The sequence below is a fragment of the Jaculus jaculus genome, chromosome 7, assembly GCF_020740685.1.
Source record: "Jaculus jaculus isolate mJacJac1 chromosome 7, mJacJac1.mat.Y.cur, whole genome shotgun sequence".
NCBI classification, from domain to species: Eukaryota; Metazoa; Chordata; class Mammalia; order Rodentia; family Dipodidae; genus Jaculus; species Jaculus jaculus.
Window position 1 is genome coordinate 119219833 of NC_059108.1, and position 26668 is coordinate 119246500.

The following is a 26668-nucleotide window of genomic DNA, read 5'->3' on the forward strand; positions in this document are numbered from 1 at the left end:
CGCAGAAACTTGTTGCAACAAACAGACGACCGCGGGTGCCCCTAGCAGCCAGCGGCGGAGTGGGTGGGCGGGCGGGAGGGAGGGGAAGGCTGGCGGACGCCGCCGCCGCCGCCGCAGCGAACTGGTGGGCAGACCCGGAGTCGCCGCGTAAGCGGGGCCGGCTCAGTGCGGTGCGGCAGGCGCGGCTGTGCGGCAGCGGAAGTCCTTTGTTGCAGCGCAGTCCCCGGCGGAGCCCGAGCACAGCTCTCCGCGCCGCGCAGCGCAGCGCAGCCGGAGCGCCGCGCGCCGCCGCCGCCGCCGTCCACTTCAGCTCGCGGCCCGTCCGCCGGCGCCCGCCGCCGCTTTTGCCTTAAACTCCCTAAAATCTCCGCTGCCCCCCCCACTCCGCGTCCACACAACCCTCCCCGGTTCCTGCTGAGGCCGGTGAGTATTTGCCAGTTGTGGGGCGATTTGCGCAACTTTAGCCCGAGCTGGAGAGCGACGGGGGTAGGGTGGTTGGGGGCGGGGGAGGGAGGAGAACCCGCGGGGCCTGGCGGAGTGCGGGGCCCGGAGTGGCGCCGAGCGAGCCCGTGCGGAGAAACCGGAGCGCGGAGGACGCGCCGCCCGGGACCCGGTGACTGACGGCTTACCGGGGCCGCCTGCTCCCGTGCCGGCGGTGTTCAAGGTCTCGGTGTGTGCGCTTTCCCCGGGGTCCCGGGCCGAAGCCCCGCCGGGAGACTAGTTTCCAAATTAGTTACCTTTTCCCCTTGATCTGCCTTTATTTTTTACATACATATATATATATTTTTTTTTTTTTGGAGGGGGAGGGGAGGTGGAGGCGGGAGGCCCCGGGTGATTGACGGGCCCAGAGCCCGCTTCTCTAACTTGCGGCCCGGCGGCGGGCGGGCGGGAGGGGAAGTGTCCCGGGGCCGAGGCCGCAGACTTGGGCGCGCTCCGAGCGTGGAGGCGGGCGCGCCGCGCACATTCTTGCTGCGCTCTCGCTCACCCCCTCTCGCCCGCCCGCACGCATGCTTTTTTGTTCGGGGGTGGGGCCGGGGTTTGGGGTGGTGGGGGGGAAAGATTCGCTCTGTCCTATGAAGAAAGTGCTTTTTTTTTTTTTTTTTTTTTTTTTTTGCCTCCAGTGGTGGGCGCTTCCTCTAAAAGTTCTGGTGGAGTCGCCGGGCGAGTCTGGATGGCGATCGCCCGTCGTCACCGCTGAATCGTGGTGCGCCGGCGGCGCGGGGCCGAGCTGGGCCACCGCCGCCCCCGCCTCCGCCTCCACCTCCACCCGGGGCTCCCTCGCCACCTGAGCCACGCGGCCACGTGATCCGAGGGGTGGACGAGACAGTTTCCAAGTCGGACGCGGCAGGGACAGGTTAATAGAAGTCCTTGTTTTCTGGGGAAGGGGCGTTCGCAAGTGTGTGTTCATGTTCCCAAGCGGAGCGTCTCGGCGCACGGGTTCAGCGGATTCTCCACGCGTCGAGATGTGTTTCCGTACAGTACATACATATCACGACGGGAACATAGACACTCGAACTTTCACGCTCACAGAGTTCTGAGCCCTAGTCCTTTCATTTAGTTTTTTTTTTTTTTTTTTCCCTTGAGATTAAGTCTGGCTATGTAGCCCAGAGTGGTCTTTTAACTTGTGATCTTCCTCCTCCCATCTCAACATCCTGAATCTGGGGATCATAAGCGTGAGCTACCGTACCTAGTTTGCGTTCACAAACCTTTTTGAGGCCATTTAATTTCTTGAGCTGAAATTCGAGGCACTCTGAAGCAGATTTGGGGAAAGGATAACAGTTTTCAGGACTTTAAAGCAATTATAGTCTTTGAAGAAGAAATTAGAGCATATGATTTTTTTTTTAAATGAACCTACTCTAGTTTTATTTTTATTTTGGTCTTGTTTCTGGGGTCAAGGTCTCATGTAACTCAGGTTGGCCTTGGACTGGCTAACTAGCTGAGGATGACCTTGAACTTCTCATCCTCCTGCCTCCACCTACTGAGTGCTGAGATTACAAACATGCCTTTCAGGCTTGCCTTACTAAGTTTATACAGTACTGAATTTCTAACCTACGAACCCAGGGCGTCTGCAGGCTAGGCAAATATTTTACCAACTCAGCTACAGCCCCAGCCCGTTCAGATGAATATGATCTGGAAAGAATGGAGATACATGTGGATGAAGCCTGGCTGGTGGTTTGCCCAGAACCTTAACATCTCCCTTTTGAATTACTTGCTGATAGAAAGTCTCAGTAAAACCCAGTGGCTTTGGAAACTACTTGGGGTTTCCTCTTAAAAAAACAGGGTAAACTAAAACATGGTAGAGGTGAAATGCTTTTGTAAAGGGTAACAAGTACAAAGTCTGCAGCAGAGCCTTCAGTTAGTTAACATCTTAGACTTGCTCGTTTTAACAGCTTGGTTTCTCTGTGAAGACCAAATTTTCACGGGTTGAGGTGGTGCATGCCAGCAAGAGAACTAGGGAGTTTGGAGCTGATCTGGACCTGAGCTACACAGCCAGTCCTGTCTCAAAAACAAAACCAATTCGTGGTATTGCAGCTCTGGTGGAGCAGTTTATCTGCTCTTCCCATTTCTTACATGATGGTTTACTCTTTTGCACTGGGAAATTGACATGTCATTGTCAGAAAAGACACCGTTTTTACCATTTTTAACCAGGACCTTACTGTAGAGTATGAGTACAGCCACTTGCTCTTGACCTGTGGGTCATTGGGTTTTTGTTTGTCTGGTTGGTTTTGAGACAGTCTGACTATGGCCCAGGTTGCCCTTGAATTCTGTACCCTCCTGCCTTAACCTACTGAGTGTTGTGATTACAGGCCTGTGCCACCACACCTGGCTTTTGACCTTGTGTTTTGATTTCACTATAGCTGCCAAATTTAATGCTGTTTCTTCATTCTCCTTCTGGGGGAGGGGGTGGAAGTAGGTTCTGGGGAAGATACAATCAAGGACATTTTTCAAAGTGTCTTCATATTCCTTACAGCACCATCTCTCTTTCTAATGTGCAGAATTAAAAAAAGTGCCTGCTGGTAGACCTGTCCTCTGGCCAGGAAAGACACTATGCCTTTGTCATTCACCTTCAGGGCCCAATAGAGTAGAAACCATTTGGGCTAAAAATGTAGGAAAATAACCATAATTTTTATTTTTAAGCTCTTGTAAAAAAAATCAATGTACTTTTGAGAAACTTCTGCTTGAGATGATCTCTTGAATTTTTCTTCTGATGCCCTCTTGAACTAGTATCTTTATTTTTTTATTTTAAAGGTAGGATCTTGCTAAAGCACAGGCTGACCTGGAATTCACTATGTAGTCTCAGGCTGGCCTTGAACTCATGGTGATCCTCCTACCTGTGCCTACCTAGCCCTGGGACTAAAGGTGTGTGCCACCACGTCCGTCAGTACTTTTCTTACAGTCTTATATGGACCAAATGAAGTTATTCATGTCTGCTTTTTTCTCAAAGTAAAAGTGCCTTTTCAATTATAAAATCTATGCTCTTTGTAAAAATTCAGCCTTTACTTAAGGTACATAATGTAGAAGAGTGAAAGTCTTTCTGACTCCCCCTTCCCAGAGATAGTCGCTGTGGACAACCAAAACTTGTAAGAGCACAGGAAGGCGGCATTTGAGCTGAGCCGGGGTGCTGCTGTGTGCCCCCTTACCCTGGCCTGTTGTGATTCATGGGCTCCAGTTCCCTTTTCTTTTTTTTGTTTGTTTTTTGAGGTAGGGTCACACTCTAGTCCAGGCTGTCATGTTCTCTTTTCACTACTCAGGTTGGTGAGAATTGCCAGTTAGAGGGAAAGACTGCTTTTGCATTGGGCTGATTTAAAATTCTGTGATTAAGTAACACATGAAAGTTTACCTGTGATGGGGTTGGCTCTTCAGAGTTGTCCTCCTGAAGTCTTGGTGGGTTTATTCTCATGCTTTGTTAAGGTTGATAGTGGTGTCAGATGGATTGCTTTCTACCTACTAATTCATTCAAACAAATCCTTCATGTATGGGTTTTATCATTGGGAATGAGTAGGTATACTTGCCATGAAGACCGTTGGTAAAATACCCCTGTGCCATATGGGGTGATGTGGGTTCCTCTTGATCACTATCCAAGCTGGACGCAAGGAAAGGGAATTAGAGGGAAGACGGGAGTTAATGACTGTGCTGTTTTAAGATGTGCCATGGGAAGAACTGATAAGGGGGAGGAGCTAAGCAACTCCAGCACACACAGTTGGCCTGTCATATATTTTAAGGTAGAAGTTTCAGTACCCTGATACTTTGGCATGCACATTCCTTAGCTTGTGGGTTCCAGAAATGAGCTAATAACAAAGCCCCCAAATATACTTAATAATGTAATCACATTAGTTATTTGAGGGTGTTGAGGATTCTTTTTAACATTATTTAGTGAATTTAAATTGTTTCACAATTAAATTTGAAGGCTGGGAGTAGAATGCTTGTCTAGCAAGTGTGGGGGCTCTAGGTTCAATCCCCAAAATGGGAGAGGGGGATCACAGTAAGTTTTGAAAATTGAAAAATGAAACTACCAGTTAATATTTTCTATTAGTTGTATGTGTGATGATTGAAGAGCTCTGTCCCCACTTGAAATCTGTAGTGTTAGGGGCAGCTTGCTCTGGTGGGCATCAGTAGCCAACAGATGGGAGGGGAGATCAGGAAGGGCACAGCATTCTGCCTGCCTGCAAGACAGGGCAGTTAGAGATGAGAGCTTTTACAGTCACAGAAAATGTGACTGTGGGAAGCTTAGAATGTTCCACAGGGCCACTTTAGTTAATAATCATATTCAGAAAGTGTTGTCTGGTTTACAAAAACTGAAACTTAGTGCTTTGAAACAAAAAGAGTTTTAGTCTCAGTCTCCATTTACAAGATGAGCAGTTAACTTAATGTTTCTTCTTTCACAAAATGAAGATAATTTTAAAACCTATCTTGGAGCTGGAGAGATGGCTTAGTGTTTAAGGCATTTGCCTGCAAAGCCAAAGGATCCTGGTTCAATTCTCCAGGACCCATGTAAGCCAGATGCACAAGGGGTACCTGCATCTGGAGTTCATTTGCAGTGGCTGGAGGCCCTGGTGTGCCCATTCTCTCTGTCTATCCCCCCCCCACCCCCCAATAAAAAAAATACCTATCTCAGGATAGATGTGAGAGTCAATTAAATACTGTGTGGTAAGTGCTCTATAAATTGTCCCCCATAATATGAGTTGCAGTGACTGCTATAAGCAAAATAAACCTTGCCTATTCAACATTTATTCATTCAAAGACTCATTAACGTTAAGTGTCAGGCTGCTGTTGGAGGCTTGAGGTTTACAGTAATGGCTACAGATGCCTAGGTCTCAAGGACCTTACAGTGAAGCAGAGGAGCCAAGTAGAGTGATTGCCTTGGATGTAGTGACAGATGCAGCATCTCAGCATGGATGAGCCATTATTTTTCACCCAGTAGTTGCACTTACAGGCTACTGTGGCAGCTAGGAGAGGAATCAGCTCCTGGGATTAGAATGTCCCAGAGGGAAGGAGCTGGACACAGAAACCATTCTAAGAAAATACTCTGTGATAGAAGAAAGACTTGCACTTGTCAGGATTTTGCAGATGAATGGAAATCTTAGCTAGATGAAAGACTTAATAGAATTGATCTTAGAATAAATGTGCCTTCTGTCTTCCCTCCTCCTTTTCCCTCCTTGCCTTCTTTCCTTCCTCCTTTTTGTGGCAGGATGAGCTAGAACTCACTGCAGCTTAGGCTGGCCTCGAACTCACGAGGATCCGCCTGAGTGCTGAGATGATAGGTGTGAACCTCCAACCTGACTTGAATAGGCATACTTTCTTGGTTTTGTTGCATCGAAATTTTAATTAGATAATTAGGTAAATAGAGAGCATGGAGTTTTTATGATTTTGTTTAGAATTGAAAGCAGTGTATTTTTAAAAAAATGTGTTGGATCTGCTGAAAAAAGGAAACTGGATAATGCCTCCCATCATTGTAGACAGAGCATCTCCCTTGCCAGTTCCTCATCTAGTAACATTAGTTCCAAAGTAAAGAATAAGCCAAAGGCCTTGTCTTCAGGCAGCTCACAGTCAGCCAGTTACAGCCAATTCCCATTTAATGGAATAACTAAAAGCTAGGAAGAATTGCCATTACTTCATAGTTGAGGGGATTGAGGCACAAATTGGTTGAGCAGCCTGTTCAGGATTACATACCTACTTAAGTTGTAGAGCCAAAAATTGAAACCAGGCAGTCACCATAAACAAGGTAAGAAATGCATGAGGCACTTACTGCGTATTGAGGGAGGACTGGTGATTGAGTAGCAAGACCTTCTATGTTGCTTACGCTTGAAGTTTGAAGCAGAAAGTATGACGTGGGAGTGGATGAGATGGGTACAGAGAGCTTTGTATGCCTACCTAAGATGTTTATAGTTAGCCTGAGGACATGGGGAAAACCAGAACGGGAAAATGGCATGATCTTATGAATCATCCAAGAATGAAGGATGGATTTGAGGGGCCAGTGGAAATGTGGATTGGCCGCACAAGGGCAAAGAGGATCAAATAAAGGGGCATATTTGAGAAATACTGACTTGGAAAGTTGGTAATACTTGATAGTTTCTAGATTTTCCCGAAGTACTATGGGCATTTTGTGCTTGGTAGTGGCCGCTGAGAGAGTATGTAGGGGGAAGACAGTCTGACTGCACAGAGTGAGTAGATTAAAAGTCCTACTAAATGAGCCCATGGGCAAAGAGGGACTTCCTGGTGGAGCTGCTTTTTAGCTGGGAGGAGCCTGCAGTTTACACCACACCCTCTGGTGGTCAGAAGGTGCTATGTGCCTCCTTAGGGTGAAGGTATGAAAATGTGGAGCCTGCCTGGTTTGAAATACAACTTTTCTGCTCTCTTTCTGGAGAGAAAGAAGAGTATTGTAGAAACCATTATGTTCCCTTTGCCTTCTGTAAGGGTTTATCTCTTCCTGGACTGGCAATACACTTGAACTACAGAACCCAGCTCACTTCTGTTATTTGATTGGCAGCCTTAGTTATCCATTCTCATCCTAGCATGAAGTAAAAAAGGCAGTTAGGGTTGCCTGCTATCAAAGTACAAGAGCCGGTGCTGGAGAAATGACTCAGTGGTTCAAGGTGCTTGCTTTCGAAGTACCAGAACTGCAGCTATGTTTCACTCCCAGAGCCCTTCCTCTGTCCTCACAGAAGGTGGGATTATGTAGGTGGTTTCATTGAGTGGTGTCCAGTTTCACAGCCCAGAAGAGATGAAGTGATAGACAGCAGACCAGTGACAGATCGGTGATCTTTTAGACATGACAGCTGTTTGCTCACCAGGAGACAGAAATATCAACCAACCAACAAACCACAACCTACAAAAGCATAACCGTCTGAGGACATTCTACGTAGGTGCATACAGCTCTTGCAAACGTGTGTGACCCGCTCCTGCACCTCAGCAAAGCATAGTTGACGCAGAGGGGGAAGCAGTCGGGTGGTGCTGTCCATGGGAGCTGTGGTTAGAAAAATGGGAGAACTGAGGCCTTATCTTGACAGCTGCTCAAGCTAGAATGAACTGAGCATATCACTTGGCCTTGGAGGGCCTGTTTGCTTCTGAGCTGCAAAACAGTGGGTTGACTTGGCCTTTCATAAACATTTATAAATTATGTTCAGTATAACAGTTTTGAAAAAAATATTTTATTTGTTTGAGAGAAAGAGGGAGGGAGAGAGGAAGAGGCAGATAGAGAATGGTGCACCAGGGCCTGTAGCCACTGCAAATGAACTCCAGACCTATGTGCCACCTTGTGCATTTGACTTATGTGGGTAATGGGGAAATCAAATCTGGGTCCTTCAGCTTCACAGGCAAGTTCCTTAACTGCTAAGCCATTTCTCCAGCCCATGACAATTTTTTTAAACTGCATTATGCTTGAACAGGCAAAAAAATTTCTTTAAAGAATATGATTATCCTGTTTTTTTGTGTGTATGTGTATTCGTGTGTGTGTGTGTACGTTCTGCATGTCTGTGTGTGTCCACATATGTGGGGGGATGTGCTCTGCATGTCTGTGTATGTGTGTCCCCGCGTGGGGGGGAGGTGTCCATTCTGTGTGTATGTGTGTGTATGTCCATATGTGTGCAGGTGCATGTGGAGGACAAAGGTTGACACTGAGTGTCATCCTTGATCATCCTCCCTGTTTTTTACTGAGGGTGGGCGGGTCTCTCGCTTGAACCCAGAACTCACAATGCGGCCAGTCTAGATCCACCATCTCTACTTTCAGAGCACTAGAATTCCAGGCAGATCACCAGGCCTGACGAGCATTTACGTGAGTACTGGGAGTCCGCATGGCTGTCCCAACGCTTGCATTACAAGTGCGTTACCGCTAAGCTGTCGTCCTGGCCCTTTCCCGCTTGGCTGGTTAAGAAATGTGAAGTTGGTTTGCAAGGTAAAAAAGCTTCCTGATAGAGCTGGTATTCATATCTAGCAGGGCTTGTTTCCAAGGCTCTTTTTAAAAATTCTGTCACTTAACAAACACGTGTTGAGTGCCAGCTATGTGGGAAGAGTGTACTAGGCACAAGGAACACTAAGGCCATTAAGCCTTGTCCCTGTCCTTGAGGGTTCAGAATAGCAGGCATGACTGTGTCCTACTGCTCCTTAGACTGGTCTGTGATGATGCAAGGAATACTCCAGAATTGTTAGCAGGAATATCCAGCTATGTTATGGTTTTAACAGACTGGGGTGTGAGCATGAAACCAAGCCACCATTTATAGCATTGTTTCTATGGGAATATGTGTTTCAGGTTCCAAATAACTTAAAAATAAGTTTTGGAACATAACCCAATTATAATTTCAGAACTTCCTGAACTAAGTACTGAATGTAGAATCTAATAACTAGCCAGAATGCCTGATTTTGTGAAGAATATTTTTGTGTTTGTCACTTACGTGGCTTAAAGTAAAACCTTTTGTCCTTTGGATGCTCTACAGTTTATTTGTAGGGGTTTCTAGAAGAAATGCTAAATATAATTAATTTTACAGTTTGTGTACTCTAGAAAAATGGTATTCAAGGAAAAAATTGCTGATGTGATTCATTTTTATTTTTGTTTGTTTGTTTTATGATGTAGGGTCTCACTGTAGCCCAGGCTGACCTGGAACTCACTATGTAGTCTCAGAGTGGCCTTGAACTCACAGCAACCTTCCTACCTCTGCCTCCTGAGTGCTGGGATTAAAGGCCTTTGCCACCATGTCTGGCCTGATGTGATTTTTTTTTTAAATTTTTATTTGCATTTTCCATGATTATAAAAAAATATCCCATGGTAATTCCCTCCCTCCCCCAACCATGATTGCAGGCTGGGGATGTGGTTCAGTTGGTAGAGTGCTTGCCTAGCATGCAAAAACCCTAGGTTTGATCTCCAGCACCTCACAAACTGGGTCTGGTGGCAGCATATGACAGATAGAGACAGAAGGATCAGGAATTAAAAGTTATTTTTAGGGCTAGAGAGGTGGCTTAGTGGTTAAGCGCTTGCCTGTGAAGCCAAAGGACCCCAGTTCTAGGCTCAATTCCCCAGGACCCACGTTAGCCAGATGTACAAGGAGGCGCATGCGTTTGAAATTCGTTTGCAGTGTCTGGAGGCCCTGTTGCGCCCATTTTCTCCCCCCCCCCCGCCTCTTTCTCTCTCTGTTGCTCTCAAATAAGTAAATAAAAATAAACAAAAAAAATTTTTTTAAACTTTTAAAAAAAAGTTATTTTTAGCTACATAGCCAGTTTCAGGCCAGCCTGGGCTGCAGGAGACTCTGTCTCAAAAAAAGAAAATAACTTACCATTGGGCTCATGAGTCATATTGCTTATGTTCTAATCCTAGGAAGTCCTTACTTTGTGGCATACATACAACATTGTATCTGGCTTGTTCAGCTTTTTCTTTCCAATGCAAAATACCCAAGGCTTGGAAACCTATTTTAAAAAATAACAGAAGTTTAATTTACGGTTTTGGTGGCTAATAGTCCAAAACACATAGTACTGGCTCTGGTAAGAGCCCCCTTGGGTGTTACCACCTCATGGAGGATCTTGTCATGGTGGAGCAAGATCAAGACAGGAAGCCAGAGCACTTACTTCTTTGAGAGTGTGCTTAAACCATATCCAAAGCAAAACACCTCTGGTTTTTAATCTGGAAAATGGGCCTTATATACCTGCTTTGTGGGGTTGTTAGCAGGACTAAATGTTAAAATGACTTGTACGTAAGTGCATCCGTGTAAGTGTGTATGTGCATATGTTTCCCTCTTAGGACAGGCAAGTTCAACAACTTCAGATTATTCGTATGCTTGTTCATATTGCATTACAGTTGTCACTGCTTTCACAGCCTTCATCTTCAGCCCAGTGAGTCAGTCCGCCTTCCCTTTCAATACATCTCCAAGCAAGCCTGCCCCTCCTTGTCACGTACCCATTTGTACAAATACCTGAAATGGCTTAGCCCCTGCTTTCTGTTCTCTTACTCTTACTCTTACTCACCAAGGCCTCACTCATCCTACATCCTTCTCGAAGCCTGCAGTTCTGGCATAATTCATAGCTTGAAACCTTCCTTGAACCATATTGAGTAAAGTTTAGCACTTAATTGTCCTGATTGTTTCTTGCTTTCAAACAATCCAGAACATATAATTAGCTCTGTTACACACCATCCTCTACCCTTCACCTGTATCTAGTGTTAGGAACACAGGTGCTCAGTATTCAGAGACTCTGGTACTAAAACGGGAATATTTTCCTTTATACTTGAAATGGTTGAAGACAATAATCTGTACTCAAATCCATATGTATACATTCAACTGGGTAAGACATAGAAATATGTAAAAGGGCTGGAGAGATGGCTTAGCAGTTAAGGCACTTGCCTATGAAGCCTAAGGACCCATGTTCAGTTCCTCAGTACCTACGCAAGCCACATGCACAAAGGTGGTGCATACATCTGGAGTTTGCTTACAGTGGCTGGAGGCCCTGTTGTGCCCATTCTGTCTCTCGAATAAATATAAAAAGTATTTTTAAAAAAAGAAATAGATAAAAGGAAATAACATAAGTTGAGTATCTCTTGTCTAGAATGCTTTGCACTAACAATATTTCAGATTTTGGACTATTGGCATAGTTCTCTTGAGCACCCCTGTTATGAAAATCTGAAATGCATAGACCCCAAAATCCAGCAGCTATATTGCACACATCTGTAATCCCAGTACTTGGGAAGTGGGGCAGGAGGGTGAGAAGATCAAGACCAGCCTGGGACATGCACAGACAGACACATGCTTAATGTCTAGATGGGCTAATTTCTTGTACAGTAGCACCTAGCTAAGAAGCTGTGAATTGAGGGTTCCTATGCAGTTGGCGGGTGTTCATTGTGGAAGACCACATGAGGTAGTGCCAAAGAAGTTGTTGGTATAGTCTCGGTGGGCAGGTGTCCTTGTTCTGTAGCCCTAGTACCAACTTTACCACAGGTACCTCTGCCCTGATGTGTGCACTGGCCCCAGGTATTTGCTGTCTGTGAAGTAAGAATTGTGGACTTAGTTTAAGGTCTAAGCTCTGGGACTGTTCAAATTCTTCAATACACTTAACGATGTGCTCAGTGACAGTGTTTGACTTTGAGATCAACTGGTAAATGTTTTCTAACTAAAGCCAGTGTGAAAGGTATTGGATTACCTAACACTGTGTTGCTGGAGTACTGTACACTGGGTGTCCTAACCTGGGGGAACAGTTCTTTCGAGAAGACGCTGACCTTACAATTGCAGTTGAGTTTCTGCTCTGTGCCAGTCCTGATGGCTGGCTGTGTTCTTCTGGTGACACACCTAGTAGCACAGACAAAGGTCATCACAGGTCTCGTCATGAAGTAGAAGGAATCCATTATGGAAACCTTTTACAAGGTTTATAATAAAGTTCACTCAATTTTTGGTGACATTTTTAAAAAATTCATTTTGTGTGCATGCAAGTGTGCCAGGGTGTCTTGATGCTGCAAACAAATGTCATCTAGCTTTATGTGGGTGCTAGAGAATTGTACCTGGGCTGTCATCCAGCTTTATGTGGGTGCTGGGGAATTGTACCCTGGGCCAACAGGCTTTGTAATCAAGTGTCTTTAGTTGCTGAGCCATCCCCCCAGCACTTTTTTTTTTAATTGCAAATAAAAAATGAAAAGGAAAGTAAACTTGGAATTTGAGTGACATTGGTTAGTAAAAATAAATGCATGGTAATTCTCTAATGCAAGCTCAAGAGATGGTTCGTCAGTTAAAGGTGCTTGCTTGCAAAGCCTGGCTGCCTAGTAGAGGGCTGGAGAGATGGCTCAGCGAATAAAGTGCTTACTCTGCAAGCATAAGTACCCAAGTTCAGATCCCCGGGGCCCACGTAAAAGCTGAGCAACACTGCGGAGGCAGTGACAGGAGGGTCGTGGGGCTCGCCAGTCGAGCTCCTCTATCCAAACCACTGAGTTGTGGGTTCAGTGAGAGAGCCTGTCTCAAAGAATAAGACACCCAGTATCACATACCACATATAGTATATACAGTTAAGAAGGAGTAGTTAAGAAGCACCACATAGAATAAAAGCAAAAGTATATGTCACATTAAGTATTCAGTAAGGACTCAGCATTTTTGACATTAACCACTAAGCCATCTTCCCAGTCCTAAGGTAGTCTTCCTGTGCTAAGAGTAATTTTTCTTTTGAGACAGGTCTTTAGTACAAGACTAGCTTAGGGCTCACTATGCAGCCCAGGCTAGTCCAAAATGAACACTCCTTCTTCCTCAGCCTCCCAAGTGCTGGGGTTGCAGGTGTGAGACCACCATACCAGCTGAGAGTCCCTCTTGTAGATGAGCATGCTGAACTTTGTACATTTTAGAAAATATATTTTGTTTCTTTGCAAGAAGGGGGAATGGGTGTGCCTGGGCCTCTCTCAGCTGTGAACAAACCCCAGACACTTGCACTACTTTGTGCATCAGTCTTTACATGGGTACTGGGGAATCGGGCTTTGCAGGCAAGTTCCTTTAACCACTGAACCATATCCCCAGCCTAAGAATTATTTTTTTTAAGTTTTTTGAGGTAGGGTTTCACTTTAGCCCAGGCTGACCTGGAATTCACTTTGTACTCTCACGGTGGCCTCGAACTCATGGCAATCCTCCTACCTCTGCCTCCCGAGTGCTGTGACTAAAGGCATGTGCCACCATGCCCGACCCAAGAATTTTTTTTCAAGGTAGTCTCATTCTAGACCAGGCTGACCTGGAACTCACTCTGTAGTCCCAGGATAGCCCTGAACACACAGCAGTCTTCCTACCTCTACCTCCTGAGTGCTGGGATTATGGGCATGAGCCACCACACCCAGCCCCCAAGAAGTTTTTTTTTTTTAATATTTTTTGTCATTTTTATTTCTTTTTTAAAATATATTTTATTTATTTATTTGTTTGTTTGTTTAGTTATTTGAGAGTGAGAGAGAAAGAGAATGGGCATGCCAGGGCCTCCAGCCACTGCAAATGAACTCCAGATGCATATGGCCCCCTTGTGCATCTGGCTTATGTGGGTCCTGGAGGATCGAACTGGGATCCTCTGGCTTTGCAGGCAAACGCCTTAACTGCTAAGCCGTCTCTCCAGCCCTCTTTTTTCTTTTTAATGTGGGTGCTGGGATTAAATGAATATAGCAAAAAACCCACAAGACATATGCATATTATTTTTTGGCTTTTTTTCCCCCCCTGAGGTAGGGTCTCACTCTAGCCCAGACTAACTTGGAATTCACTATGCAGTCTCAGGGTTGCTTTGAACTCATGGTGATTCTCCTACCTCTGTGTCCCAAGTGCTGGGATTAAAGATATGTGCCACCATGATTTTTATTTATTTGAGAGTGACAGAGAGAGAGGGAGAGAAAGAGACAGATAGAGAAGGAATGGGTGCGCCAGGGTTTCCAGCCACTGCAAACGAACTCCAGACGTGTGCGCCCCCTTGTGCATCTGGCTAACGTGGGTCCTAGGGAATCGAGCCTCGAACCGGGGTCCTTAGGCTTCACAGGCAAGCGCTTAACCACTAAGCCATCTCTCCAGCCCCCAAGAAGTTTTTCATACTCTATAATCTAAATATAAATGTAACAGTTTGAGTTGCTATTTTATTGGTTTTTATTTTTTAGGGAGGTGATGGTTTTGTTGTAGTGGGGGGGAACTTGAGGAAGAAAGGGTCTCACATAACCCCAGGATGAACTGGAACTCACTCTAGCTCAGATTGGCCTTGAATTTGTGGCAGTCCTTTTAGAATTATAGATAGGAGCTACCGTGCCTGGCTTTCATTGTTAGTATCCTTGTAACTTATTTTTAAAAAACTTTTTCATTAAGGATTTTGCTTTTAGTGTAATTTTTTCAATATGAGAAATGAATAAATGTTTGGGTATCTTATCTTCAAATTAAAAAAATGATTCTAAATTCAAAAAAAAAAAAAAAGAAATGAAATGATACAGGCCAGGTGTGGTGGCACACACCTTTAATCCCAACACTAGTGAGGCGGAGGTAGGAAGATCACTGAGTTTGAAGCCCGCCTGAGACTACGTAGTGAATTCCAGGTCAGCCTGGGCTAGAGTGAGACCCTACCTCCAAAAAAAAAAAAAGATTCAGGTATGTATTGCTGGGTTCTGCTACATTAACATGGAAAACTATCCATACCTTGATTGTCATAGCAAAGTTATGTAAGCCAAAACTTGCAATTAAAATTACTCTGTTTAAAGTGCTTTTCTGAGACCTGACTTGAATGTTTTTGTTTACAAAGGTCTCTAATCGCCAGAGGATGGCGAAGCCCAGCCACAGCAGCTATGTCCTCCAGCAGCTAAACAACCAAAGGGAATGGGGCTTCCTGTGTGACTGCTGCATAGCCATCGATGACATTTACTTCCAGGCGCACAAAGCAGTCCTGGCTGCCTGTAGCTCCTACTTCCGGATGTTCTTCATGAACCATCAGCACAGCACCGCACAGCTAAACCTCAGCAACATGAAAATCAGCGCTGAGTGCTTTGATCTCATCCTGCAGTTCATGTATTTAGGAAAAATTATGACTGCTCCTTCCAGTTTTGAGCAGTTCAAAGTGGCAATGAACTACCTGCAGCTGTACAATGTTCCCGACTGCTTAGAGGACATACAGGATGCAGATCGTTCTAGCTCCAAGTGCTCATCATCAGCTTCCAGCAAACAGAACAGCAAGATGATATTTGGAGTCAGAATGTATGAGGACACTGTGGCTAGAAACGGCAACGACACCAATAGGTGGAGTGCAGAACCAAGCTCGACAGTAAATACCCCACATAATAGAGAGCCAGACGAAGAATCGATACCACTAGGCAACTTTCAGGAACCGCTGTTTGATGTTTGTAAAAAAAGTTCTGTGTCTAAGTTATCTGCTCCCAAAGAGCGTGTGTCACGGCGCTTTGGACGCAGTTTTACCTGTGACAGCTGTGGGTTTGGCTTCAGCTGTGAAAAATTACTAGATGAGCATGTGCTGACCTGTACTAACAGACACTCTTTCCAGAACCCGAGGTCTTACCACCGCCTCGTAGATATTAGAGAGGGCAAAGACAATAACATCAAAGCTGAATTCGGTGAAAAGGATTCTTCTAAAACATTTTCTGCCCAGGCGGACAAGTACAGGGGAGACACAAGCCAGGCTCCTGATGACTCCACTTCAACCACTGGAAGCAGAAAGAGTAGTACAGTGGAGTCCGAACTTGCCAGTGAAGAAAAAAGCAGAGCTGCTGAGAGGAAGAGAATCATTATCAAGATGGAGCCTGAAGATATTCCCACTGATGAGCTGAAGGACTTCAACATCATCAAAGTTAATGACAAGGACTGTAACGAATCCACAGACAACGATGAGTTAGAAGACGAGCCTGAGGAGCCGTTTTATAGATACTATGTTGAAGAAGATGTCAGCATCAAAAAAAGCGGCAGGAAAACGCTAAAACCTCGCATGTCAATAAACGTTGATGAGAGAGGAGGTTTAGAAAACATGAGGCCCCCTAACAGCAGTCCAGTACAAGAGGACGCTGAAAATGCCTCATGTGAGCTGTGTGGGCTCACCATCACGGAGGAGGACCTGTCATCTCATTACTTAGCCAAGCACATTGAGAATATCTGCGCCTGCGGCAAATGTGGACAAATACTTGTCAAGGGCAGACAACTCCAGGAGCATGCTCAGAGATGTGGAGAACCTCAGGACCTGACGGTGAATGGATTGGGAAACAACGAGGAGAAAATGGACATGGAGGAGAATCCTGATGAGCAGTCTGAAATAAGAGATATGTTTGTTGAAATGCTGGATGATTTTAGAGACAATCATTACCAAATAAACAGTATCCAAAAAAAGCAGTTATTTAAACATTCTGCCTGTCCTTTTCGGTGTCCTAATTGTGGCCAGCGTTTTGAAACTGAAAATCTAGTGGTTGAACATATGTCTAGCTGCCTAGACCAAGACATGTTTAAGAGTGCCATCATGGAAGAAAATGAAAGAGATCACAGACGAAAGCATTTTTGTAACCTGTGTGGAAAGGGATTTTATCAGCGGTGTCATTTAAGAGAACACTATACTGTTCATACAAAGGAAAAACAATTTGTCTGTCAGACGTGTGGAAAGCAGTTTTTAAGAGAACGTCAGTTGCGTCTGCACAATGATATGCACAAAGGCATGGCCAGGTATGTCTGTTCCATTTGTGATCAAGGAAACTTCCGCAAACATGACCATGTACGGCATATGATTTCTCATTTATCTGCTGGTGAGACTATATGCCAGGTCTGCTTTCAGATATTCCCAAATAATGAACAACTGGAGCAGCACATGGATGTTCATCTGTATACATGTGGAATATGTGGCGCAAAGTTTAATTTGAGGAAAGATATGAGATCACATTATAATGCCAAGCATTTGAAAAGAACCTAAGTGGTTTGCTACTATGCTGATGTCTAGTTGACAGCAGACAAAACACCAAAGCAAAAAGAATATGAGCTACTTAGAAAGTGATTTTAGAAGATGAAGTGTTGGAAGCAATTTTGAGGCCCTTTTATCTTTAATATTTTTGCTTAGGACCTTAAGTATGTATACTTTTAGGCATTAAATGTTTATCATTTTTGTTGTTTTTTAATAGCATTCTTTGTTTCTAGTTTTAACTGATTAAAATTACTTTTAAATGTAGATGATAAGTGGCTGTTACCCCTTTAGTAACTGTTAAACTTTAGTTGTTTTTTTTTTTAATTTTGTTTTTTTCTTTTTTTTGGTCATTTTGGGTTTGTTTTGTTTTGTTTTCTTTTGGTCAATAAGGTGATTGCTAGTTTTGTGTGCTTTCATATTTAAGGTTGTATGAAATTTTGAAACCTTCTTTATTGGCCATTCCTGTTGAATTTTTTTTTTTAATTTTAAATACCTTTTAAAATATCTGATTCACTTTTAGCTCTTTTTTGATTTTTGAGTTTTTGTTTTTGTTTTGGTCAGTTGGGCAGTAGAATAGCTACTGTTTATTCTCCCTTATCAGCAAAATTCATATTCTTAAATTGACAAGCTTATTAGGCAAGTTAGGTACACTGAATCTAACCTTTAAGGTTGACATGGGCTCAAACTTAGCCTAAGAAGATTGATGGACTGAGGAAATTCTTATAAATGAACATTTCCTATAATTGATAAAATATTATCATTTAATAATCACATTTAAAACTTATATTAAGTGTAAATCCCAATGACTTTCCTCTACTTGAGAAATGAGTAGGGATAAGCCATTTTGTTTTGTGGTATTAAATTTAACTATGATAGTTAATTAAAGACATCTTGTATTCATTAAAAATATTTTAATTTAAAATATTCTGATTTCTAAAGTGTGTTAGTTTTATCAATTATTTTGTTTATAAATAGACTTTAATAGCTCTCTAGGAATATGACATTAAAGGAAAATGATTCTTCTTCACCTTTAAAATTACATTGGAACTTTAAGATATGAGAAAGCTACCATGTGTATTGATAAATCTAATAAAATAAATTAATTCTAAATCTGGTTGTTCTGTAAAAGTAGAGTGCACAAAAATACATTGTGTCTTCTTCTGAGATTTGGAGGAAATGTGTTGTGGCAAATTGCAGTTTATTTTGTGCTTTATTTTCTGTAAAAGTTACAAAATTTAAGGAGTATAAAATAATCAGAGTATAAGTGGAAACAGTTTTATATTTTTCAGATAAAGTAGTATTGTTAGTTTTTGACAGGGTCTATATTGATTACATGTGAATTAAAACACTGGCAAGACTGACCCACTAATAAACACATCTACTCAATAGAATGCCTTTTAATGTGAGTTACTTGCAATACCCTTGTCATACTGAAAGGGATTTAAACTCATAGTTAATAGTAATATTTTGTGATTATGAACAGTGATTTAAAAGCATTGCTCTTTTTGCTTACATATTTAAACATATGCAAATCATATTTTAAGTACCATTTGTATAAAAGGATAAGTTGCCAAGAAGATTGAGAGACATGTTAGCTAGTACAGATTTAGTTATTAGAGCGGTGTGAGTGCAACGATTTGTGGGGCTATGTTGAAATACAAGGAATAGCGCAGGAACCAGCGCTGAACTAAATCACCTTCATTGGGAGAGGCACAAAAAGGAAACGGGAAATTGGGAATTTTTTTTTCTCAAAGCCACACAGTTAACAGAAAGCTGGAAAAGTGATTCATCTTGGTCTTAGATATAAGTGTTTAACAAGTACTTGAATCTGAAATGCAACTTAAAATAACGTCAGGGTGCACAGGTGTAGATGACTGTTAAGAACCTCATAAACTGAAGTAGACTAGCAAACCCAGGGACTGTCAGAGAATAAAGTAAGGAGAGAGAAGACAGACTGCATTTTCAGACTTTTCTGAGAGGACACAATTCTTTGAGATCACTTCCCCATCAAAATTTCTGTTACAGTTGCTTTCCCACCAGTTATTCCTCTTCAAAGAGAATTATTTTATTAGGAAGAGATTTAATTTAGTGTTTTAAAATTAACAACCAACAATTAGCAAGCGAATATTTAATCATTAAATAATCTCTGATTTTACACAATTGATGTTAATAGTTTCACAAAGCCACGCCTTATGACATTTTCTCCCCATTTCACATTACACAATATACACGGTTTTGTTTAGAATTAGCTACAGGGTAGCATAGGCTTCTCCAAGTAGAGTGTACAATTTTCTTTAACAAGACAGAGTTCAGTTAAAGGCTACTTGGCTTTTAAAACTGGGAGGACTGAAGCACCCTTTCTTCCCTCCTTCTCTTGCTGCGGTGAGCTGCAGAGCTCTGCCTTCCTGCCTTGCTGTTGCTTCTGGCCCTCTTGCCTGTGTGTGAACCAGTGGAGACTGGAAGTTGCCTGTATACATTCCTGTGTTTAGGTGCCTAGGCTTTAGCTAAGGAGAGGGACATATACATAGAATGGAATGTTGTCCTTTCTCACAATCAGTGACACAGGGGTGTTTTTTTTTTGTTTGTTTTTGAGGCCCATTTTGTGGTGGCTGGCAAGTACTCATTGAGATTTCTTAAACTGAACTGTGTGATTGAATTTCTTTATGGGGTCTGATTTTTTTTTTTTTTTTCAGCTGGCCCTTAGCATGCTAGGCAAATGCTGTACCCCAAGCTATATTCCAAGTCTTCCCTTTTATTTGAAGCAGCAAGAAGTCCTGAGGAATAAATGAGCTTGTGACAAGGCTGCTGACAGACTGCAACTTGGACCTTCTATGCTTCATAGTGAACAAGACTGAGAACCCCAGCGTCTGAAAAAGCAAGTCGAGGCAGAACTCAGAAACATTTTTCATAACCTTTTTTTTTTTTTTTTCCCCAGTGTCTCATTCTAGCCCAGGCTGGCTTGTAACTTACCATGTAGACTAGGGTGGCTTCAAATTCACAGTGATCCTGCTGTCTCTGGCTTCTCAGGGTTTTTTGGTTTTGGGTTTTTTGTTGTTTTTTGGGTTTTTTGAGGTAGGGTCTCACTCTGGTCCAGGCTGACCTAGAATTAGCTCTGTCATCTCAGGGTGGCCTTGAACTCATGGCATTCCTCCTACCTCTGCCTCCCGAGTGCTGGGATTAAAGGCATGCGCCACCATGCCTGGCTGGTTTTTTTTTTTTTTTTTTTTTCTTTTTTCTTTTAATTGAGGCAGGATCTTGCTTTGTTTTGCAGCCTGGACTATGATGGAACTCCATCAAGCCTCAACCCCCACCCAGAGTGCAGGGATTACATGTCCAGCTAATTTTCTGTATTTTTTAAAAATATTTTTTAATTTATTTGACAGAGAAAGGGAAATAGAGGGAATGGACACACCAAGGCCTCCGGCCACTGCAGATGAACTCCATATGTGTGCGCCCCCTTGTGCATCTGGCTAATGTGGGTCCTGGGGAATCAAACCTAGTTCCTTTGGCTTTGCAGGCAAATGCCTTAACCACTAAGCCATCCCTTCAGCCCAATTTTCTGTATTCTTTTTAAAATTTTAATTTGCTTATGAGAGAGAGAAAAAAATTGGCTGCACCAGGGCCTTTAGCCACTGCAAATAAACTCCAGAAACATGCGCTACTTTGTGCATTTGCTTTATGTGGGTACTGGGCTTTGCAGACAGGCACCTTAATTGTTGAGCCATCTCTTCAGTCCCAAACTTACCATGTTCTTAAAGTGAAAATAGTCAAAGAAATGACCCACATGAGTAACATGGTATATAGCAGTGTTTAATGTTTAAGTACTATAAACCAACAGTTTAGCTGTGAACAAATATTTTTTTTAATTTTTTTTATTAACTTCCATGATTATAAAAAATACCCCACGGTGATACCCTTCCTCCCCCCCCCCCACTTACCCTTTGAAACTCCACTCTTCATCATACCTCCTCCCCATCTCAATGAGTCTCTCTTTTACTTTTGATGTCTTGATCTTTTCCTCCTCTTATGATGGTCTTATGCAGGTAGTATCAGGCACTGTGAGGCCATGGATATACAAGCCATTTTGTTTCTGGAGAGAGCATGTTGTATGGAGTATGGACAAATATTTAATTAGAAGAAAAAGATTCCAAAGGGGAATCTAACAAATCGTGATGGATATGGTGGCTCATACCTGTAATCCTAGCTCTCAGGAGGCTGTGCAAGAAGCTCACTTAAATTCAAGGTCACCGTGGGCCATGTAGTAAGACCCCATCTCAATAATACTGCTATTAATGATGATAATAATGAAGACAGTTTGCTAGAGTAGTCAACACTAAGGTTTTTAGGCATGAAAAACTTACTGTAACTTAAAAATATGAGCAGGATGCAAAAAACAGAATTTAAGCCAGTAGGCATATGGAAGTTATGGATGAGATGAATAGGAATTGTAATAATTTGATTAAACTAGTCGTCGTAGCCACAGACTTCCCAGTGTGGTGATGAACATGCCAAGGATAAGCCTGAGTACTCAAGATAGTTGCTTTTATATTCTCAAAGGTGAAAGAGAGGCTGCTGCTGGCTGACAGCTTTCACTGGTTAAGGAATGCTCCTGTCAGAAAGTTTCATATCTAACTGATCTCGACCTAGAGATGTAGCTTAGTACAGTGCTTGCCTAGGATGCGCAGAGTCCTGGGTTCAGTGAACTGCATGAACCAGGCATGGTAGCATGCACCTATAATTCCAGCGTTTTGGAAGTTAAAGGCAGGAGGATTGGGAGTTCAAGATCACCTTTGGCTACATGAGACCCTGTCCCTCAAATAGCCAAATCAAAAAACAAAAATGTTTAGCAGCTGGATGTGGTGGTGCACGCCTTTAATCCCAGCACTCGGAAAGCAGAGATAGTGCCATGAGTTCAAGGCCATGAATTCCAGGTCAGCCTGAGTTAGAGTCAGACTCTACCTCGAAAAACCAAAAAAAAAAAAAAAAAGGTCTAAATCCCTTTTTAAAAAAATACCATTAATCTGTTTTTATCAGTTGAACTTTGTTTTTTTTTCTTAGTAAATGCCTCACAAGGATACCCTGGCATCAACACCTAGGATTGCAGAGTACCAAGAAATATGTAGGGGAGCAATTGAATTCTTGTAGCATCCTCCCTTCAGAATCCTTGGTACCTGAGGCACAGTGAGCTGTTCTGACCCGACAGGGGCTAGGAAACTAACACAAGTCGAACTGCAGTGTGGCTGTTAAGGGGTGGAACCCCCTCACCACCCACCCGTACAGGGTTTAGTGGTCCCAGCATCCATTCACACTTAGGTAGTGCTCTGTTCTCAAATGCTTTACATACACACAAGTTTAATCAGTCCTCCTCCTCGAGGTAAGTACCATTACTTTCCAGATAGGGGACTAAAGATCAGAAAGACTCGATACTTTTCCTAAGCTGCATCTTAGACCTGGAATTTGAACCTGCCAAGAAAGGCTTTCTCAACATAGAAAACGTGTGACAAAGGTCCCAAGAGGCTGTGCTCCTTGTTCATCTGTCATCTGTAATGACTGGTAAGGAGGCTGGTAACAGTGGGTTCCTAAAGAACACTCGGAGTAATGTGAAAATATGAAAGAGGAAAACAAAGCTGTATGAGCAGTTCATTCAGAACGTTTTAGACATAAATATGAGATGCTGATGTTTTGGTTTTGCTTCATTTAAACTTAAAACAGTTCTATCATTTTTCTGGCCTAAGGTAGGTCGTCAACTAAAAATTTCTTTGAATTCACCTTCCATGTTTCTATGTGAGCCCCCCCCCTTTCCCCCTCGCTATTCCTGCCCTGCATGTTTTCATCTGTTCCAATTTCTTGACTAGTGAGTTGAAGAACTCAGATTATTTAAAAGGAAATGTGCCTAAGGAAAAGCAAGATGACAGAGTAACCAGTTTCCTCTTTTTTGGCTTTAACAGATGATGTGGATAAGAAGTATCATTTAATTCACTATTAAACCAAACACTACCCTCTACTATTGCCATAAAATTATATACTGAAGGAGAAAACATTATAAAGCAATCTAAATTTGCTTAAGAATAAAAGTTGGTTACTCTGGAGTCAGATGTGCTATTGTGCCAGGAGGCTGGCCAAAAGTTGATTATCCTGACAACCTATAATTCACCTTAGGAAAATTAGAGCATTCTAGGCAAGATCACACAATTTTACTCATAAATGAAAGGTAACTTCAGAAAGTAACAGAGGTATAAGCACCCTAACTTAGCATCACTTAGTACAAAAGTTAGTTTTAATGGTTTAAAAGAGAATTTCTAGCTGAGTGGTGGCGCACGCCTTTAATCCCAGTACTCGGGAGACAGAGGTAAGAGGATCACCATGAGTTCAAGGCCACCCTGAGACTACACAGTTAATTCCAGGTTAGCTCTGAGTTAGAGTGAGACCCTACCTCGAAAAAAAAAAAGAGAGAGAGAGAGAGAATTTCTTCCAACCCAATTCCAAAATTTGCATGTTTATTAATGTGTGTACTACAGGATCCGTGCTACTTGCTAAACCTGCTACTTTGGTTAATGATTTGATGGGTAGACAGATTGATTTTTCAAGCGAAAATCAATCTGTGATCTCCCTTTATAACAGTGTCACACTGTGTCAAACTCAAGGATATGCCACTTGGAAACATGGATATGGTTTCATTAAAACCAGATGCAATTTAGCTCCTTATGTTTATATCTTGTATGAGGCAAAAAGGCAAAGGTATTTATAATGTTTGTATCTGTAAACGGCAGTTGGTATAACCAAATGACAATAGCTTGTAAATTCATACTAATTTTAACTCTTTTTATTACTACGAACATTTCTATGCACACACCCAATTGAATTTATTATTAACTTTAAATCTGATTTCCTATTATATACAGGAGAACAAATCAAAGTCAATTAGTAGTGACAGAGTTGTTCTTTCTGTCAGATTCCACACAGATCAATAAGGGGGCAAAGTCATTATTACTCCTCTTTCTACAAAATTTGCTGGGGGTGGGGGAAAAGGTGATATGAAGATCATAATGTAATAATTAGCTTTCACCAAATATATCGATGTACCAAACATTCTTGTGCTAAGTAATTCATTTTAGGAAAGGCTAGAACAAAAACATAACTTCATTAAGTAAATTTGCATAGTACATAGTACCCACTTGAGATGGGAATAGGAGTTACTTGTACAGCTTGGCAGCCCCACATAAGCCTTGCTTTAAAAGATAATATGCTTTACTTAAACCAATAGTTTATACCAATTGAATCATAAAAGCTGCTTCTGATTTTTTATGTTTTGAAACGGTCTTATGGTGCTACATCTGGCTTTGAACTTGAATTCTGATGAAATCTAAGAATCCAGGTTATGAAAATTGTCTTTTCTTTCAAATGCTTAAGTTCCTTAAGATGAGAAAAGCATTTTGAGACTTTTTTTTAATTAAGGATATTATTATTAGGGCAGAGCATTACTACAAAAAAAATAAAATTCTATCCAAAATACCTGAGGCAGATTAGCTGAATCATAAACCCAGAAAGAAAAAAAAAAAATAGCTCTACCCAGAATCCCTGAGGCAGGTTAGCTAAGTCATAAACCTAGGAATTTGAAGGACAACTCCCCTCCCCTACCCCTGTGTGCACTTGATTTTTATTTACAGAGTATACATCTAATGCTCGAAAGCAGGGTTAGCATGATGGCTGACAACTTAAACCATGACCTTTTGAGTTTACATTTCCATCACAAACTAGCCATTACTAGACACACTGTAAAAGTAGTTCACTTGAAGGAGATGCCTCTTAATCTTTCGTCTGACATCCATCTTTTTCTATGTTGCATATTTATGTGCCCAGCCATTCTAACTTATAAACCATATAAAAACAAAAGACACCCTATGATAACTGAAGAATTATACTAGTAACAGGAATTCCTTATGTTTGGAAAGTACAATAAGTTACGTTTAAGAAGTAAATTCTCAAAGCGATTCTTTTGTATCTATTCTCTAACAGTGCTGGCTTGGTCCCAAACACTAATAAATTCTGATCTAAGAATGATGTATCTTGTAGAGCAGTCACCTTGCAATATTACTTTTCTTGAGTTTTGTCTCTTTCTGTGTGGCAGTGGTGGAATAGGGCCTTCTAAGCCTCTGGAGAAGTGACAGATGTGACTTTGGAGAGGACGTGGGAAGAATCAGTCTTCAGCAGGCAATCTTAAAAGTGCAGCCCAGAAATGGCAGATCTGAAGTGGCACCATCTTGTCTGTCTGCCTGCCAAACTTCATCTACCCCAAAAGTTCCAGCTGCAAAGATCCAAGAACATTTAATAAAGTTCACTCTGGAATCACTTTGTTGTAACAAAATTGATTCATGGTGACTCTCCTCATATTTGTGGGAAATCTAGAAAGGACCTTCAGCATTTGTGACATAAGTGGCTAAAGTAACTTCATGTGCTAATTATCTTCAAGAGTCCCTCCTAAAATAAAAGGGCTTGTTAGGCTACTGTAAATACATTATAAAGAAAGATAATTACATATCATTGCAAACATATATAATTCTACACTTAAAATAGCCAGAATTATAGCATATGTATTCTGAAATGTATGCAATTTAAAAGAATCATACTAAAAATTCTGAAGTTTAGAATAAGTGGATACAGAAAAGGAAAATGCATAGCTAATATTTTAACAACATAACCTAGTTATAACACTAGTCCTTCTTTTAACACTATCTACCAAGCACATTCTTATTAATATTAAAGCTGCCTTTTAAGTCTCTTAAGGGCAGAGTAACATCATTTCAATAAGTGGTGGGTTTACACAAATCACAGGCATTTTCTTCTGGACTTAATATAACCTAATAATGTAGAATGAATTTCTATTAAGTACTTACTCTCCATACGAATGTATCGTGCCATGCTTCTTGGCTTCAACTTTGAAGATAAAATCAACTACTGAATGACGTGTTGATTGCTATGCTTTTAAAGTATTTATTTCATGGAGAAATTAGTATTTAGTGAGATTTTAATCTGGCTACAAATGCTTTGCTACACACACACAACCATATAAATCTTCTGACTATATTATCTCCTTACTGTGAACATACTTTAAAAAATTGGAGCTGGGTGTGGTGGCGCACACCTTTAATCCCAGCACTTGGGAGGCAGAGGTAGGAGGATTGCCATGAGTTCAAGGCCACCCTGAGACTCCATAGTGAATTCCAGGTCAGCCTGAGCTAGAATGAGACCCTACCTCCAAAAATAAAACAAAAAAAAATTGGTATGTATACGATTCTTTGTTGATTTTTGTCCAATATTAAAATGTTATATGTTGTTAGAAATGCTTTATTTTCATGCCTGTTTCTTCAAATGTAGTAGTTAGAAATTATATAAAGAAGTCTGTCTTAAGAAGTGGGCTCACTTTAAAAATTCTAACTTTAAGGTGGGATGAGAACTTGAATCTTCATTTTTATTTATTTGCTTATTTGCACACAGAGAGAGAAAGAGAGAGAGGGCATGGTACACAGGTCCTCTTGCCACTGCAAACAACTCCAGGTGTATTCACTACTTTGTACATCTGGCTTTACATGGGTACTGGGGAATCGAATCTGGTCCTTGAGGCTTTGCAAACATGTACTTTTAACAGCTAAGCCATCTCTCCAGGCTGCTTGAATATTCATTCTAATAACTAGACTAGCTGAAAAATTCATTACATGGTGAAGATAGAGAAAGGGGAAAATCCACTAAAAAGTCTCAAATAAGGTGGCTGGGTGTGGTGGCACCCACCAGTAATCCCAGCACATAAAAGGTAGAAGCAAAAGGA

The 26668-nt window shown here is 42.0% G+C and overlaps 1 protein-coding gene across 3 annotated transcripts; it reads left to right on the forward strand.

The window, feature by feature from the left end:
* The first annotated feature begins 305 nt into the window (after positions 1-305).
* Positions 306-26016, forward strand: Zbtb1 (zinc finger and BTB domain containing 1). 3 transcript variants are annotated; one of them, XM_045155028.1, is made up of 3 exons: positions 306-423; positions 14701-16613; positions 24974-26016. In XM_045155028.1, exons 2-3 carry the CDS (start codon positions 14719-14721, stop codon positions 25008-25010), a joined length of 1932 nt encoding a protein of 643 aa, XP_045010963.1. In that variant the 5' UTR covers positions 306-423; positions 14701-14718; the 3' UTR covers positions 25011-26016. The 3 variants fall into 3 exon arrangements, with proteins under 3 accessions (XP_045010963.1, XP_045010961.1, XP_045010962.1); XM_045155026.1 differs by lacking the exon at positions 24974-26016 and having other exon boundaries at positions 14701-17145; XM_045155027.1 differs by lacking the exons at positions 306-423; positions 24974-26016 and adding an exon at positions 1240-1354 and having other exon boundaries at positions 14701-17145.
* The last annotated feature ends 652 nt before the right edge of the window (positions 26017-26668 follow it).

Excerpts from the sequence above, each read along its gene's own strand:
- Zbtb1 (XM_045155026.1), top strand. The coding sequence starts at position 14,719 with ATGGCGAAGCCCAGCCACAGCAGCTATGTCCTCCAGCAGCTAAACAAC.